Source organism: Penicillium griseofulvum (assembly GCF_001561935.1).
Source record: "Penicillium griseofulvum strain PG3 chromosome Unknown contig_6, whole genome shotgun sequence".
Taxonomy (NCBI): Eukaryota; Fungi; Ascomycota; class Eurotiomycetes; order Eurotiales; family Aspergillaceae; genus Penicillium; species Penicillium griseofulvum.
The window spans coordinates 1,644,269-1,661,292 of NW_024467419.1; the positions used below are offsets into that span (position 1 = coordinate 1,644,269).

Genomic DNA, 17,024 nt, shown 5'->3' on the forward strand with positions numbered 1-17,024 from the left:
CAACACTGGTTGCTTTGTCGCAGGCAGCTGTCGGGATTCCCACGCGTTGAGACGCGCTAACGTATCACGTGCAGCGTTATCTTGCCCTTTCGGGATAGATTGTGTTCACCGCTTGATTATGCCGGCAGATGATGACAGAGCGGTGCAGTTTTGGGATGCAGTCCCGCTGTATTCCATCACAATGGGTCCGACGGTGTTTACAATGGAGCTCTTTGATGTTTGACTGATCTAGTACTGTCCCTCACTCAACACCCAGCCTACTATCTTGCCACTCTAACGCTGCCCGGCGTTGCTCGGCTGCAATGGACAACCTCCGGCAGGAATCTTTCAAGAAGGTATGTCAGGATTCATTCGGCTCTTAGGACGAAGGGCGCTGACCTGTTAATAGCTCCGAGCGCCATGCGTGGAACTTAGCGCTATAGGGCTTGGCTTCCGAGGAAATCAAGCTTCCGCGGCCGATGTATCCCGAGTCCTTGAGCCGGTGTACAACTGTTTAAAGGAACTCGCGCGGAACAATACCCTCGACGAGAAGCTAGCTGAATATGCATTCTTTCCATTATCGCATATCTTCAATGAGACGCAAAGACTACCTGCACAATGCTTGGAATCGGCCGTCAACTGTTTGCGGATACTGGTCGCTGATGGGTGGCGGCAACGGCTGTCTCCTGCAATGGGCAAGCAACTCATAATCCTGTTGACGTTGATCGTGGGAGGATCTCAAAGCAAAGCGGAAGAGAAACAACTACCGAAGCCTAAGGTTTCAGAAGAATTGTGTATTGCTGGGTTTGACTGCCTCAGCGCCATATTCACGGTCTTAGAAGGAGCTGAGCCAGAACGGACAATATATCACGAGATCGGCACAGCGACGGTTATCGATCAAACAGTATATATCCTACTTGAGGGAATTGTTGATGATAGATCAGATGAGCTCTGTCTAGCAGCCGCCAGGGCTTTGCAGGCACTTTATGCTCGAATCACGGACCGCGTGGTACTTGCCAGCATCATGCCGCGAACTGTGTCGGCACTGGCCAAGATTCTAAGGCCATCAACACAGACTCGCAGGTCATACAAGCTCCTCCAGACTTCCTTACAGATTCTCACAGAGCTCCTAAGAGCTGTTCTCAATGACCGTGTCGCCTCAGAAGTCTCCCCGCCCGAGCTAGGAAGCGATAAGATAGCCCTGGATGAATCCTGGTTGAAGGCCACAACGACACAGATCAAGCTTGCGCTGGCCAATGTTATCAAGGTTCGACGTCATCAGCGATCAGAGGTTCAGTCTGCCGTCCTAGACCTCTCCCTGATGGTAATCGAAGAGTGCCAAACCACACTTTCAGAGTCTGTGCCTATGATGGTTGAAACAGTTGTTGTTCTTGCAGATAAAGAGGATGAGGGAGTAAATGAAGCCTACAAGAACATAACTCATCTTGCCACAACATATCCTATAGTGTTGGACTCTTTGAAAGAATCGCTGCATACCTGGCTCACTTCTTTCCCTCGAATCATGCAAGGCAATGATGAAACTGCTAAGCAGTGGGGGGTTCGTCAGATCTCCACCGTCTTTCAAGTGCTGTCCCAAGTTCAATCTGGCTCCGACTTGCTTACCGGCAGTTTGGCATCCGGTCTATGTGATAGCGTCGGTGCCGTTGTCAAACAAAACACCAATGCTCTCCAGCAGTTAGCCTCAATGGATGCTGACTTCAACTGGGAGGTACTCAGCACTGATGCTAGATCTAAGGTGTTTCCGCCCATTATTCTGGAACACCAGAGCCAGCAACAAACTCTCAAAGATCTACGGTCAATGATTACTAGATTGAACTTGTCTGATTCGGGGAATGATATCACTCGATCAATTGTCAACCGTATGCACACAACATCAAGTGATTCCACTGTTGCGCCTTTCTGGTTGGCAATGACTTTCTTACGGGACAGCACTACGGCAACAGCCGGCTTTGACGATTTCATCTCTCTTGATCATGTTGAAGGGTCCACCTCGTTAACGGGCCGTGGCGAAATGATTGAAGAGTTGTATTATATCTCTTTAAATATACTGAACGAATTGTCAGTTGACGGAACGGGTGACTGGCGTACATCGGCACTCGCTCTGGAGTCTGTGGCTCTTCAAGCTCAACAACTAGGCGAGGCTTTCCGGCCTGAACTCATGGACGCGCTCTACCCAACTTTACAGCTGTTGGCATCACAGAACCCTAATCTTCAACGCCACGCCATGACATGCCTGAATATCTTAACCAATGCCTGCAACTACCCAGACACGAGTGCTATGATCATTGAAAACGTGGACTATCTCGTCAACTCAGTGGCATTGAAACTTAATACCTTCGACGTATCGCCCTATCCGCCACAGGTCCTGTTTATGATGGTCAAGCTCTGTGGCGCCCGACTGATACCGTATCTGGATGATCTAGTTGATTCTATATTTGGTATCCTGGATCTATATCACGGCTATCCCAAACTCGTTGAGATGATGTTCAAGACCCTAGCTGCAGTCGTCGAGGAAGGGGCGAAGAAACCGTCCTTGCTCACAATCGACGAGGGCAAAGAGAATGGCTTGCACAATACCCGCAAGTCTCAATACCAGAATCTCTCAATTTCAGGCATCGCCGCAAGTATTGCCAATCGCAGGGCTAAACGGCATGCCGAGGATGAATTAGCAGATGCCGATGGTAAAATCCCTCATCCCAAAAAGCCATGGTCAGAAACATACGAAAAACCTCCCCCAGAGCCGTCCATCGAAGAGCTTCTGAACCAAGCCGAATCGGATGAGCCGCCACTCCCACCCCCTAAGGAACCAGAAGACGCCGAGAAGCCACTCAGCAAAACCCACGCCCTCCTCTTACACATCGTCAAATCCATCCCATCCCACCTAACCTCACCATCTCCCTACCTCCGCCGCTCCCTCCTCTCGATCCTCATCGATGTCCTACCCGCTTTATCCCAAAACGAAACCAGCTTCCTCCCTCTAATCAATGAACTGTGGCCCACAGTAGCAAGCCGAATAATCTTCCCCTCAGCACAAGGAAACGAGACATCGAAAACACTCATCGCCACCTCGTCCACAGAATCAACCCGCAAACCAGAAACCCCAGACCACCAAGAAGAAACCTTCGTCACGGTAACAGCCTGCGAAGCCATCGAAGCAATGTGCAAAGGCGCAGGCGATTTCATGGCCACACGCGTCGAAACCGAATTCTCCCGCTGGGACCGGCTGTACCGCCGCGTGTGGGAGAAAGTACGTGCCGACGCGGAGGCCGCAAACGAGCGCCGTGCCAGGTCCCAGGCTACCACTGAATTAGGAGATACGGCGTCTACTCTACACTTAGCCCTATCTTCTTCCCTTTCGCTCTCGCCCTCAACGCCGGGATCGAGGTTCTTCACGTCGCACCACCGTCTGTGGCGTGCGTTAATCTCCCTCTTTATCACGGTTCTCTCGCATGTCCGGTTACCGTTGGAAGTGGGTGATAGGATCTGTGAGATGCTTGGAGGCTGGATTGCACTGTTTGTCGGTCCTGAGTATTATTTCGTTTCTTCGAGGACTTCTTTGTCTGTGAAGACCCCTGGTGAGGGTATGGGTTCTGTTGAGGATGCAATTCAGGCGATGGAGGCTTGGAATGTGGATTTGACGTGGTTTGTCTTTATGCAGTATCGCGTAAGAGCGGATGTGCTTACTACAAGCCATTCTGGGAAATGTGGTGGCGATACTAGTCTCCCGTTCGATGGCGAGGAAGAGCAGGTTAGACTTGCTGAGGTGGCGTTCTAGATCTTGCTCTTTGTTGATAGCATTGCATGGCATAGCATGAGATGAGATACGACTGTATTGTATTTTGTTCTACTTCCAATGTTCCAGTCATTTGTACGTGTACCAAGTGCTACTAAATATGGATTGAAATGAGGTTATTGACAACGTATTGATATGCATTATAAAGGAGTGGCGACTGGTGAGCTAAACTAAAATGAAAGCCAAAATGATCAACCCATGATGGGCAGACCAGAAAGAGGTCCAAAAATACCTGTCCAATCTAAGAATGGATGCAGCAAATAGCAAATAGCGAAGGATACATGATAGCGTACGCAACGTTTACCGTCTACTCGCTCTCTTCTTCACTCTCCTCGTCGCTCTCGGCATTCTCGAGCCACTCAATGAATGGCTTAGCAGCCTTGTGGATCTTCTTGCTGGTCGAGATGTCGACGTACTTCTTGCTAGTCTTGGCACCCCATGCCTTGAGGGTTTCCTCAGACACAAGGTCGTTCTGGTAGTAGCCCAGCAGGATGGCAGGGACCTGGGCGACAAGTTCCGGGTGATCCTGGCCAACGAAGCGCTCGGTACCACCGAGGAAAGCCTTTTCATGACGATCGGAGGTGATCAGCTTCTTCAGCAAACCAGAGCGGCTTTCGATCTGCTTGGCGATCTTCTCATCGAAGATGCTCTGTGCCAGCACGGCGCAAGTCTTGTGCTTGGTCTCAATGCCGAATTCCTTGGCCTTCATGTAGATCTCAACATCAGTGACATTGGTAACACCACCCTTCTCAGCAGCGGTCTCGACGATCCAGCTGCCCAGCTGCTCGTAGGATGAGGGTCCATCAGCTCCCTCATCGTCACCATCCTCAAGGACGAGAGCCCGCTTAAGGTCCGAGGGGAGATCCTTGGCACGAGCCTTGACGGCCTCCTCGGAAACGTCAACGGCCCACTCATCATCCTTGATCTCGACCTCAGCCTCGATGGCCTGGGCCTGACGGGTCACTTCATCATCGCTGTTAGCCTCGAGGGCAAAGTCTCCGTCATCATTCTCGGAGTTGTTGCTGTCGCCAGGGCTGGCTTCCTCGCCATTAGCGGCCTTCTCCTTGTTTCGCTCGCGGCGGGACTTCTTCTTCTCCTTTTTGCCACCCTTGGGGTTATTGCGAACAATGAAGGTGCTCAGCTTGAGGCGAGGGTCGACATCGGAGCGCTGGCCACAGGCTTTGCAGTCCAGGGTGATCTTCTCGTCCTTGATAGAGACGTCGGTCTCAGGGTTCTTGCACTTCTTGCAGAGCACAAACTTGGCGATGAAGCCGTCGAGGTAATCCTGGAGCTTGGGGGCGTCGTGAGAACCGTTGATGATCCAACGGTCGTCAGAGGGCTTAGCATTGGCCTGAGCACCAAGTTCAAAACCGAAGTACTTGATGAGATAGGCAGGGGGGCGACTGAGGGACTGAGCAACCGAGTTCAGGTTGACAACAACGGTCTTGATACCGTTGCCCTTGCCCTCGACCTTAGCCTGGAGCTTCTCCATCTTGTAGCGATAGAAGGGATCGGTGATATCCCGGCGAATGTTGACGGTGGCCATGATGACGGTTTAGTTGAGCGATTGGTTCACTAGAATGGAACAGTAGGCTTGCCTAAAGGAAAGCTGGGAGGATTATGGATGATGATGTTGTTGACGAGACAAGACATGCGTGTCAAGTTTCTTTTTTTTTTGTTATACGATGTGATTCTTTGGGCGAAGTCACAACAAATCGAGGAAAGATCCGGGGTATTCAGCCACAGGACCGAAGGTGTATGCTGCAAGGTTTCGGCGCGCGAAACGTTTGCAGCTTGAGCGGCAGGTGATGTTCGAAATTTTGGACGGAGGACGAATACATAGACAAGTTCGCGGGAAACTTCTCAACGTGTTGCTTTCTGGGAACGATCGAAGTTCTTTGAATCCGAGTCAGAGGTCGGACACCTGGCGGATGGTGGAAAGTGATGGTGGCGAGGCCGAACTAACCAGTGAGGAAAAATGAAGAGCGTAGAACTTGGAAGTCCACGCGTTAAGTAGATAAAGGCTTCGAAAATAACTCGATGCCTAGTGTTTGTGTGTTGTTGAGGAAAAGAAGAAAAAGAAGAGGAAAAGGCAGAATTTGACAAATCATGGTTATGTCAGCGCGCACGTGCCGGAAATAACTCGGAGTATAAACGACCATTGACAGTTGAATATATCACATATGATATCCTAGGAGTTTCAAAAATGGGATTTTGAAAATCGGATTTCAAGTTTAAGATTCTTTGTGTATTAAAATACATTTTTAATCATTCTTGAAGGATATATAAGTGAAATATACTATGTTTTTATGCATCCGGACGAGTACAGGCCGAACCTTCCAAGACCCCACCACGGGCACACAGCGATAAACGGCAATCTCGTTCGGTCAACTTAAGTACAGCGTTTTGCGTTGTACGAATATAGCCTGCTGACCCTGTCATTTCACTATTCACTATTTAACTTCCTTTTGATTCACTTCTGTTACAACACTTCGGATCTATTACCCCGAAATCCCCCGCTCTATCTTTCTCCGGAGCCAAGACATCATGCCCGTAGATCTATCGCTATATTTGGTCACGGATTCGACCCCAGCCATTCTCAAGGGGCGAGATTTATGTGAAGTGGTAGAAAGTGCTTTGCAAGGAGGTAAGTGGTGCTCCGGCGTTGCTAATTATTCAACTAATCCCTGCTGCAGGCGTGACGGTGGTGCAATACCGGGAGAAAACCAATGACACTGGTGTTATGGTGGAAACTGCCCGGAAACTACACCAGGTAACCAAGAAATACAATGTGCCTCTTTTGATCAATGACCGGGTTGATGTGGCTCTTGCCATTGGTGCCGAGGGCGTGCATCTTGGTCAAGATGATATGGGTTTGTTACTACGATTTTACAATAGTACATGTACTAATCTTAAATATAGATTTTGCGGAAGCAAAAAAGCTTCTTCCGGAGAATGCCATTATTGGTATCAGTACATCCTCAATCGAGGAGGCTAGAAAGGCTACCGCAGATGGCGCCGACTATATCGGAATCGGAACCATGTTCGCCACCCCAACGTAAGTTTTCATCCATAGATACTCTGTATGTCGTCTTCCAGCAATGGACGCTAATTATTAATAGCAAAACCAATACCAAGTCAGTCATCGGTACGGCAGGTACTCAGGCCATCCTAGATGCCATTAAAGACTCCGCCATTGGCACTGTTTCCATCGGCGGGATCAACCACTCCAACGTGCAACGAGTGCTCTATCAGTCTCAGTCACCAAATAAAGCACTGGATGGAGTGGCCATTGTCAGTGCCATCGTGGCAGCCGATGACCCTAAAGCATCTGCCGAGAAATTCGCCGAGCTTATCAAGAATCCTCCCCGGTTTGCCCAGGCTTCCAACCCTCCTCGTCCTAATGAGGCAGAGGCCTTATTGAACGAGGTGCCCCAAATCATCCGTAAGATGGTTGACGTGCATCCCCTCGTACACAACATGATCAACTTTGTTGTTTCGAACTTCGTGGCCAATGTTGCCCTTTCCATGTCAGTATATTATACCTAGCCAAACCGTTCTCCATGTTAACCATTGTACAGCGGTGCATCTCCCATCATGTCTCCATATGGCGATGAGGCCACAGACTTGTGCAAGTTTGATGGTGCCCTTCTGATCAACATGGGGACTTTGACTAGCGATAGTCTCCCAAACTACCTAAAGGCTGTTAAGGCATACAATGAGCGGGGGAACCCAGTGATCTACGACCCAGTTGGTGCAGCTGCGACACATATTCGCCGCAACGCTGTGACTCAGCTTATGGCCGGAGGTTACTTTGATCTGATTAAGGGTAACGAGGGAGAAATCCGCCAGGTTTGGGGTAGCAGTGCTGTTCAGCAGCGCGGTGTCGATAGTGGACCGAGTACACTTGACGGCAATCAAAAGGCTGCCTTAGCTCGGGATCTGGCTCGCAGAGAGCGTAAGTACACTATAAGTCTCCAACTGCGATTTGTCTAATTCCAAATAGGAAATGTTGTGCTATTGACCGGAGCAACAGACTACCTCAGCGATGGCGAGCGAGTCATTGCCGTCAAGAACGGCCACCCATACCTAGGCCAAGTGACCGGAGTATGTAGCCTTTCCAAATCCGTATTTCTAGTACCCAGCTAACAAATATGCAGACCGGCTGTGCCATCGGCACAATCTCCGGCTGCTTCTTGGCCGCCCACCGTTCTGACAGACTCCTCGCGGTCCTGTCTGGAATTCTCATGTACGAGATCGCAGCAGAGAACGCAGCGGCCAAAGAGTATGTTCGCGGCCCGGGTAGCTTCGTCCCGGCATTTGTCGACGAGCTTTACGCTATCCGCACGGCGGCGGCAAACGGTGATGACAGCTGGTTTGCTGGCCGGGCCAAGGTGCATGAGGTGAAGCTATAGATACCTCCATATTAGTAGACGATATGTACATAAGCAAAAGTTTGACCATAATTGAAATAAAAATATCAACCATCATCCCTCGGCTTTCCCCGCATCTCCGAATACTCCGATTCCCCGCGTTCCCCCGCTAACTCTTCTTTTCTTCTTATTCTTCTTCTACTTCTACAACCGTCCCAGATCCTTCAATCCTCACGTAAAAATTACAATCATCGCAAGAATGGCTGCCCCAACGCGCGCATCTCGAATCCGTAAGTAACCCCGGAATCTCAATGCAATACATCTAACATTGAACCAGGCAATCCCGCACTCTTGTACGCACATCCATATCAAACAATGATACCCCAAACCCAGAACTAACCCATCCCAAAACAGTATCTGCGACATCCAAGACAAATTCCGCAATGGAATCTACGAATTTCCCAAACTGTACAAATCCCATATCCCAAAACCACCCGAACCCAAAAACGCTAACAAACCAAACAGCGTCTCAACAACAGACAAAATGCTCCGCGCTGCCTCAACCCTTCAAATCCCCGTCTTCATAACAACTCAAAACCGCGCCAAACTCGGCAACACCGTGCCAGAACTCCAACAACACCTTAACGGCCCACACATCCGCGCCGACGTAGATAAGACCCTCTTCTCAATGATAACCCCAGAGATCGAGAAGTTACTCCCAGCCCCAGGTTCTGCGCCTCTAGATGTGATAATCGTCGGGATTGAGACGCACATCTGCGTGACGCAGACGACGCTCGATCTCCTCGAGCGCGGTCACCGTGTTTACATCCTCGTTGATGGAGTCAGCAGTATTAACCCCGAGGAGAGGGGGGTTGCGCTTGCTAGATTGAGGGATGCTGGGGCTGTGGTTACAAGTAGTGAGAGTGTGCTTTTTGAGATTCTTGGTGATGCTTCGCATGAGTCGTTCCGGGATATTAGTGGGCTTGTTAAAGAGACGAAGGAGAGTACGAAGGTGGCTTTGGGGGTTTTCTCGAAGATTTAATTGGTTTTGGTTGGTTTGGATACACCTTACTTGATCTTCCATAGGCCAAGTCTGGAACCAGCGGAGACTTGCGCTTATTTACCCTACCTAGTAGGAAAGTGGTGAACGTATTCGAATGATGATTTAGAATTATAGTATGTCTAGTGGCAAAGATATAAGTCACAGAACGTGGGTCACGGGACCTGGCAACAGTAACAGATTATTGAATTACTCCCTTAGCAATAGCACCTAGGCCTACCTAATGTTACCAGACCTAAAACCCTTTGTAACTCCTGCTAGCATAGCATGAAAGAAATTAAAAAGTCGAAGTCGCAGCCTTACGATTACTGATAGTAGAAGTCGTATGCGCTATCCAATTGTGCCACAGGGGCTAAGTGAATATCAAAATGCCACAAATTCTAAATGGTAAATTAAAATCTCATTCTGACACTCGGTTGGAAGAACCTTGGAGTCGCCGCCGATCACTTTTGAGATATCCACAAGTTCGTAGATTTCATAGAATATTAGTTCCTGCTTCGTGCCCATTTGTAGGTAGTCACCGATCGATAAAATCAGTTCGGGTGGAACATCAAACAGACGTGATATTATTTCTCAATGTTGCTCTCTCGGAGTAATCGCTTGGGTTCTGAGTCAGTTCAAATTTGATTGTGATGTAAGAATGAAGGCCGAAGAAAACGACAGTGACCTAGGTACAACTTTTTAGTTTGATAAGATTTCTAATCTCACGCATGGGGCTCCAGCGCCCCAGGGCTGCAGGGGTTCGAAGGTCGCTTCATTAATTATTAGCTACTACCCATCTGGGTACGAAGTTCGCACCTACGTATACTACATAGGATGTAATCATAATATTGGCATGGACCATGTGAATTAACTCGTAATCATAACATTGTTTTGCAACCCTCCCGTATCATCACGTAAAACCGAGATCATTTCAGATTCGGATGTAATCAAACATAAAGCCAAGCCTAGTATGTTTCATCTAGGACGAGGCGTTGTGAGGGGCCGGGTTAAGCCAACCAAACGCCGATGCACTACCCACGGGATTCAGCGTACCATGCTTGTCCGAGGGAGCCGTCGGATGGTGGGTAGAGGTAATCGGAGAGGACTTGTCGGACTGCTCAGCGGTAACACTGCCAGGGGCTAGGGCCGAAGTCGTGGAGTTCGCATGGCTGCTAGATTTTCCGGTGCGGAAGACTTTCATCTCACGTTTCTGGGTCGGCTTTTGGGTATTGGTGGATTTGTATTTCTTGGTATCGCGGCGCCATGCGCTCCAAGAAGGCACATCATCGGTTTTAGTAGAGTCAGAAGTCGGTAGACTGGAACTGGCGGGACGAACTTCAGCTGAAATGTGAGCAGGGGCCTGCGGGTGATACTTGTGAGGATCGGTATTCTCGCCGCCAGGTAGACGAGCTGATGGAGGTGCAGAGGCCGGCTTTTGTTGAACATTGACAGGCCGGCCGATGATACCGACGGATGGATGTCCATTAGTAGGATGTTTCAGTAAGTCCCCAGAATTGGGAGTACCAGGAGAAGTGCAAAGAGATTTGAACACAGAGTCCTTTTCAGGACGCACGAGGGGGACAGAGACACGGGTGTGGTCATCGTCCACCATAATCAGTTTATCTTGCGAGAACAGAATATCAGCATTGTGGGCGCGCATCACATCGCTTCCAATGATGATTTGAATTGAGTTATTGCCGACTGCTGTCTCCCGAACCACGAAGCGGATAGTCACAGTAGGGACTTGGTGAGTAGGTGTCCCAGGGCGCGACGAAGATGGGTGAATAAGTGCTTCAGGAAGATAGACTGGAAGCTTGAGGTACTGTACATCGCCTTCATGCACGATCATGTTCTCCATCCCAAATTCGCGGACCATGGAGAGAGTCAAAGTTGAGACGTAAGAGCCCGAGCAAACGGCTGCATACAGGAGAGAGTCGTTAGTGAAAGTGTCAGTCAACCAGCACCGGATGATGGATGGGACTGGTCCGAGCAAGAAGAGTCCAGGAGGGGGGATCAAAGGGGACTCGATAGTGGTAGCACCAAGCAGTCGAGTAGTGTTCAGACGCAGGCTATTAGTCCGAGCGGAATGGTGTGAGTGGCCAGATGAGCTCAGTCGTCCATCAGATTGGTGAGAAAAGGTCCGTTCAAGAAGCGGGTGGGTACTCAAACTGCTGCCGGTCCGTAGAGGAAGGTCGTTACTGGAACGGCTAGCCTGGGCGTTCCCGTGTATAGCACTTTCGTCGAAACGGACACTGTTGGCTCGGGATGCGCCCCGTCTGGGCTCATCATCGCCATCAAACCCCACCGTAGAGCTAGCCATTGCGGAATGGTGACCCTGATCGAATCCTTTGAAAGCATCCGGGGGGGATTGGAACGCGGGGTCTGGAAGAGATGTCTTGGTAAGTGGCGAGCTGATTCCGGAAGGCAGTGGACTACCTGGAGCGATTGTCCCAACCGAATGTGGAAATGGGGACACAGGACACCAAGGACTCCTCAGACGTGCATCGTCGTCCCGGCGACGCTCCAGTTGCGCGAGCCGCTCTCCTTGCTCGTACTGGGCAATGTGGAGCTCCTTCAGCTCGTCAAAGACACGCCAAATGTCGTCACGTGAAGCAAAAGGATATTGCGCATCCATAGCCAGTTTAATCTTCAGACTTCAAGGTAAAATAAAAGAAAGCAGAGAAATTGACGCGGGGGAGTTGAAATAGTCCGCCCTAAGAGCAGGGACGCGAAAGACGTCACTTGGATTCGACACCTTTTCTCTAATATCTCCTACCGCCTTCGATCTGTGAGACGGCCCACCGGCCGTCCACCCTGTCTTCGAAGGTCAAATATCTGGGACCTGATCAGAACATCCAGTAGGGAGTTAGAGATGATAGACGATGGTAGGTGGACACGCGTTTCAGTATGGCTGGTATCGTGATAAGTGATTCCTGCTGGATTGTAGGCAATTCACAGACAATTTCAAGTTCACAGAAGGATGCAACCAAGTCTTTATTGACGTAGGATATGTGATGCGCAAGACACAAGTTGCGTTACGGGTTATTTGGCTGTCGAAGCAAGGCGAAGCGAAGCGAAATCGAGAGCAGATCAAGGTTTCAAGATTTCCAATTAGGGAGGGTCGAGAGGACAATGAAGAAAATTATTAAATGATGGTTTCAGCAACAATCTTGGGGAGGAAACGATTAGTCCAGTAGTTTGGAGAGAAGCCATTGCAATCAATGTATCCATGGATGGTAGGCGGTGACGCACGATAAAGGCGGTCAGATGAAGGGCGGGCACAGTGAAGGCGGTGATCAGTTTCGCAGGTTATCAACTAGTGAAGATACGAAGTCCTTGAAATTTCCTTGAAATACCTTTCTGACTGGATAGGTTAGGTTGTTGGAGGATGTTTGTGGAGGACGCAACGAAGATGAACTAGCTAGTCACCAGCATCAACACAATCTTCCCATGTTGTTACTCTCAGGTGATGAGTCACCTGACCCGGGTGGATAGGGCCCACCTGAGTACAGCATCTTTATCTTTCCTAGAGCTTTCAAAATTCAGCGTCACACATGCCCTCTTCTATTTAAGGGTGGGAAGGCTCCTAACATAGCTCCATCGTCTCGTTTCGGCTTTGATGCTTCGGTCGAAAGCCTTCACTCCCTAAGTATGGTACCACAAGTTTAAATGACCAAGAACGAATTTATGGAATGCTCAAGATGGTGTGGGTATCGGTGTGCCATTATGAAGAGCTGGACCTCCAATCTCGAATGTCCCCCTAGTGAAATTACTGGCATTTTACAAGCTTTTCATATTGTTCCGTTTGCCCTTGGGGGTTTCACGAACAAAACTAACAAGAGATCTATTCAGAATGATTCTAAAACTGCTAAAAAGTCCGCTAAAGAGTCCGCTGAAAACCACAAGGTATTCTTCCACTATAAGACTACCGAAATATATAAAGGGAATATTTGAGAAGATCACTGAAACGCCTATATATAGGGCGGCATGAGCGGCCGGTGATTTATGTTATACTTGAATCCTATACTTGAAGTTTGTGTTAGGGATCGTAATATATTGATTATGATGAAAAACGGCGGTAGGCTAGGTTAAAATGTGTTGTAGCCATTAGACTAGCCAAGGAAGAAATGTTGGTTTTAGAATCTATCAAAAAGCATCCACGATGGTGTTCGCGTAGGAAATATAGTAAACCACCAAAGTAATGGCAAATATTATATTGTAAGTAAACTACGTACCATATAATCACAGCAAATTATATGTAACTATGGGAAAATCTGTCATGGCGCACTGGCAGTTGGAGACTGCTGTACTATCCCACCTCTGTTTGCTATGCTGTTTGCTAGTACCGAGTATAGACATGAGACCTTTGATTGCCAGTTTGCCACAGGTATAAATACTCTATCACTTCATAATCTTACACATAAAGGGCCGCTTGTGTTGAAAAACCGGGGGCCAAATGGAATCTAATTAGGTTAGACCACTGCGCCAACAGTATTCCACATTGCGATTGGCCATCCATGGGGCTTCGCACATATAAGCCTAGCATCTAGCATTTCATAGAGTATTCAAACTGCCTATGAGATTTAACACTCATGATATGATTAACATAGAAGAAAAAGAAGAACACAGTAGCCCTTGGACATAGGATCACATGTCCAGTCTGGTTGTGCTGTATCTACCATTCCCTTTTCAGACCCACGAGATCCTTATCCTGGTTCACAGTATCGCTAGCAGCCTCGAACACCCTGAGAATCTGAGAGTTCCTCTGCTTAACATCACCTAACATAATTTCGATTGCCTTCGCAGCCTGCTCTGCAAGAACCTTCTCATCTGCTTTTGATGCCTCATCTGCAATCTGATGTAACCGCTTAAGCCAGTATAACCATCTCCATGCACTAAATCCATTCGGCGCTCGCTGGCCTAGCTCCGACTGCGTATACTCCCAGCCACCTCTCCCAATGGTACTATGAGAGCACTCATTCCACGAGACATCGGACAAGAGTATGATATTATGCCCAGCTTCCCGGATCCAAGCACATGCAGATGGGAGTAACGAAGCAATAGTAAGACCATGGTTTGATCGACGAGGTTCTTCATCATCCGGCTCATCAGAGCTACCAAGGTGACGCTGGGTCTCGAATGTATCACGGAAAATGACCAGAGCAATCTGACAAAGTCGATCGTTCGCAATGCGCGTGGACGCAAGCTTCGCAAGGAAAGACGCAGAATTAAGACGCTGTTTTGAGTCCATTGCGGCGAAGTCGTGGATCCAGCAATCTGTCATGTCCGTCGCAAGGAACGGCATGTCGTTCCAGACTGTCCCGTCGAGAGTTCTTGCAATATCGATCCCAGCCCCCGGTGCCTTCCTAGTGAGAGGTCCGCGTCCTCGTGTCCGGACGATGTCGAGGACTAATCTGTCTTGCTCGAGGCTTTCGTGGGAGACGTGTCTGGAGCATTGGTAATAGATGTACCAGAGGGAATGCAAATGGTCTTCGCAGGAATCAATTGACTGTCGGCTCCGGCAATAGGTTAGGCCCATGATCCATGCTCTGTTATGTGCCGCTCCTCGGAGGATGTCGAAATTCCCTGCTCGAGCAACCGCTTCCATGTCTGCCCAATCCTCTGGGCCGCATACAGCGCAGCCGGAAGGCATATCTCGTGAGGTCGGTGATTCTTTTAGTAAGTCGTGCATTCTGACCAGGTGAGTTTAAGAATGTAACGAGCTGGCAGTACTGATCAATGATGAGGGTCACCAGGGTGAATATCTAGAAATGAGATGAAGGTAGGAGAGATAGAGTGTGGGATTAGACGGATATATTATTCCTAAAAATAAGAAGACACTTGGGGTGGAAAAGAATGGTAAAGATACTGCTGTCTCTGTGACAGGCAGCAATGATCTTTTTCTTTTAACCAGACCGGTATACCATTGGTGACACACCCCTGTTCAGGGCAGGATATCCACTTGGGATCAGCAAGGATCAGCAGAAGGCGTCTTCATGACTCGATATCTGGGGCCGCCCCGGGGGCTAGATATGCGAATTCTGACTAGACTCTCGTGCTGTACTCCACAGTGGAGTTGAAAATAAGTACAACGAGTCGAATGAGAACAAGATGCCAGTTCATACAAAATGCTGGTATACAACATAGTGTAGAAAACAGGACAACATATACTGAAATTTAGCAAACTTGCATGTGGTCCTATACAGTGCTTCAGAATCAGCCCAGTAGCACAGAACTCCAGCTACGATTATTACCAACTTTTTTAAATCATTTGAATGTTAATCCATCTGGAGTCTGGAAATTGCACGTCGGATACTATTAAGGACATTGATGCTATAGCTCACAATTGTTACCAACGCCAGAAGTATATAAACGATGATCTCAAGGACGGAGCCTCTACGGATGTCCCACCATGCTCTTCTCCTCCGAGTAAGATAGGGAAGTCCCACCTACCAGGGAAAATCCGGTACTTATAGTTGCACACGTGAGTCTGAGAATTCTTCATTGCTAATTTCTATCTTAATAAACAACTTTAATCCCAACTCCCCTTACGCTGATTGCAAGCTACCAATCTATGATCTAGGCAACTCATTTAGGTGCCTCGACCCACGAGGGGAACACCATAGGAAGGCTATCTGGAGTCTGATCCGGCCAGTTCGCCTGAATTACCTTCATAAGTTCGTCGTAGACGATGCGGTTACCAGCGGGTGTCAAATGCAGACCTGTGAGATGAGTGAGTACGCGCAAAATGGGGAATATGCCAATATTCACGCACCATCAGTGAGGAGACTAGACAATGTCTCATTGTCTGGCGCATCACGACTGCCAATCAGAGGCTCTCCCTCCTTCCAGCCAGTAGTCTTCATGAAGGCAGACCATAAATCCACCACTGGGACATTGAGCGACGCGCCAACTTCGCACGCAGCCACTGCATATGACTTAGTGTTTCTGGCGGTTCTGCTGGGGAATGGGCAACCCTTTTCAGCGTCGAATCTCTCCATTTGATACTCATTAACAGGAGGGGGGCTGATCAAGATGAGTCGCGGGTTCTGTGCGCGTGTCGCTGGGTGTTGAATAATCGTCTTCAAGTTCTCCTTGTATTGATCCATAGGCACGTGCTGGTCATGAGCTGGAACGCATGCATCATTCGCTCCGAAAAAGATGGTCTATCGGATGTAAGTAAATTGGTCTTTTGGATACATTCGAGATTTCAAATGTGTCTGCCAATAACGGGGGCTTACCATGAACCGCACATTAGCGGTCTGTGGCATAGGGAAGAATTTCTCAAAGACCTTGACAGCATGGGCGGTTGTATATCCACTGTCGCTTGTTAGCATTGAATATAGTAAAGCCTTGGATTATCTTACGCTAGACCACGGTTGACAACATCCAATCTGCGACTGTAGGCTGATTCTTTCATTAGATTATTGGTCATGCAAATTTTTAACGGTATTAGAGGAATGACTTACATTCCTGGAGCGCAGCATGAAATGCGAAACCTAGCTCTTGATTACAGGCCATCTGTGTGATGGAGTCTCCGAAGAGAAGAAATTGGTCATACGGCTTGAATGCATCCTGGGTCTCGGTGGTAGCCATGGTGAAGTAAGGATGTGACTGTAAAAGGATCAAATCACTTTAGAATGAAGTTATGGGGGTCGGGGGCTTATAAGCAACGTGGACGAAAAAAGCAAGTGGGGGAACTCGCTCCGCGGACGAAAGGGAAATTGGTGGAGCTTCGCTTGTCGTCAACTATGGAAAGAATATATTAAGACAAGTTGATAACAGAGTAGAACATTGTCCAAATCTGCCCAATCTG

At 48.6% G+C, this 17,024-nt stretch overlaps 7 protein-coding genes across 7 annotated transcripts; 3 read left to right on the forward strand and 4 right to left on the reverse strand.

The window, feature by feature from the left end:
- Positions 1 to 302: 302 nt before the first annotated feature.
- Positions 303 to 3,775, forward strand: PGRI_077110 (uncharacterized protein; the record flags this gene model as incomplete). Its single annotated transcript, XM_040795425.1, has 2 exons — positions 303 to 335; positions 389 to 3,775. The coding sequence occupies 2 exons, from the start codon at positions 303 to 305 to the stop codon at positions 3,773 to 3,775; spliced, it is 3,420 nt and encodes a 1,139-aa protein (XP_040653102.1).
- A 325-nt stretch (positions 3,776 to 4,100) lies between these two features.
- Positions 4,101 to 5,339, reverse strand: PGRI_077120 (translation initiation factor eIF5; the record flags this gene model as incomplete). The annotated part of the gene is made up of 1 exon (XM_040795426.1): positions 4,101 to 5,339. One exon carries the CDS (start codon positions 5,337 to 5,339, stop codon positions 4,101 to 4,103), a length of 1,239 nt encoding a protein of 412 aa, XP_040653103.1.
- Positions 5,340 to 6,340: 1,001 nt separating this feature from the next.
- PGRI_077130 (bifunctional hydroxyethylthiazole kinase/thiamine-phosphate diphosphorylase) lies at positions 6,341 to 8,208 on the forward strand (the record flags this gene model as incomplete). The annotated part of the gene is made up of 7 exons (XM_040795427.1): positions 6,341 to 6,440; positions 6,490 to 6,666; positions 6,716 to 6,851; positions 6,916 to 7,323; positions 7,375 to 7,751; positions 7,800 to 7,900; positions 7,954 to 8,208. The coding sequence occupies 7 exons, from the start codon at positions 6,341 to 6,343 to the stop codon at positions 8,206 to 8,208; spliced, it is 1,554 nt and encodes a 517-aa protein (XP_040653104.1).
- A 217-nt stretch (positions 8,209 to 8,425) lies between these two features.
- Positions 8,426 to 9,208, forward strand: PGRI_077140 (uncharacterized protein; the record flags this gene model as incomplete). Its single annotated transcript, XM_040795428.1, has 3 exons — positions 8,426 to 8,456; positions 8,504 to 8,519; positions 8,581 to 9,208. 3 exons carry the CDS (start codon positions 8,426 to 8,428, stop codon positions 9,206 to 9,208), a joined length of 675 nt encoding a protein of 224 aa, XP_040653105.1.
- A 979-nt stretch (positions 9,209 to 10,187) lies between these two features.
- On the reverse strand, positions 10,188 to 11,843 carry PGRI_077150 (uncharacterized protein; the record flags this gene model as incomplete). The annotated part of the gene is made up of 1 exon (XM_040795429.1): positions 10,188 to 11,843. One exon carries the CDS (start codon positions 11,841 to 11,843, stop codon positions 10,188 to 10,190), a length of 1,656 nt encoding a protein of 551 aa, XP_040653106.1.
- Positions 11,844 to 13,883: 2,040 nt separating this feature from the next.
- Positions 13,884 to 14,900, reverse strand: PGRI_077160 (DUF3632 domain-containing protein; the record flags this gene model as incomplete). Its single annotated transcript, XM_040795430.1, has 1 exon — positions 13,884 to 14,900. One exon carries the CDS (start codon positions 14,898 to 14,900, stop codon positions 13,884 to 13,886), a length of 1,017 nt encoding a protein of 338 aa, XP_040653107.1.
- An 896-nt stretch (positions 14,901 to 15,796) lies between these two features.
- On the reverse strand, positions 15,797 to 16,804 carry PGRI_077170 (SGNH/GDSL hydrolase family protein; the record flags this gene model as incomplete). Its single annotated transcript, XM_040795431.1, has 5 exons — positions 15,797 to 15,930; positions 15,984 to 16,374; positions 16,450 to 16,528; positions 16,576 to 16,615; positions 16,678 to 16,804. The coding sequence occupies 5 exons, from the start codon at positions 16,802 to 16,804 to the stop codon at positions 15,797 to 15,799; spliced, it is 771 nt and encodes a 256-aa protein (XP_040653108.1).
- Between the last annotated feature and the right edge of the window lie 220 nt (positions 16,805 to 17,024).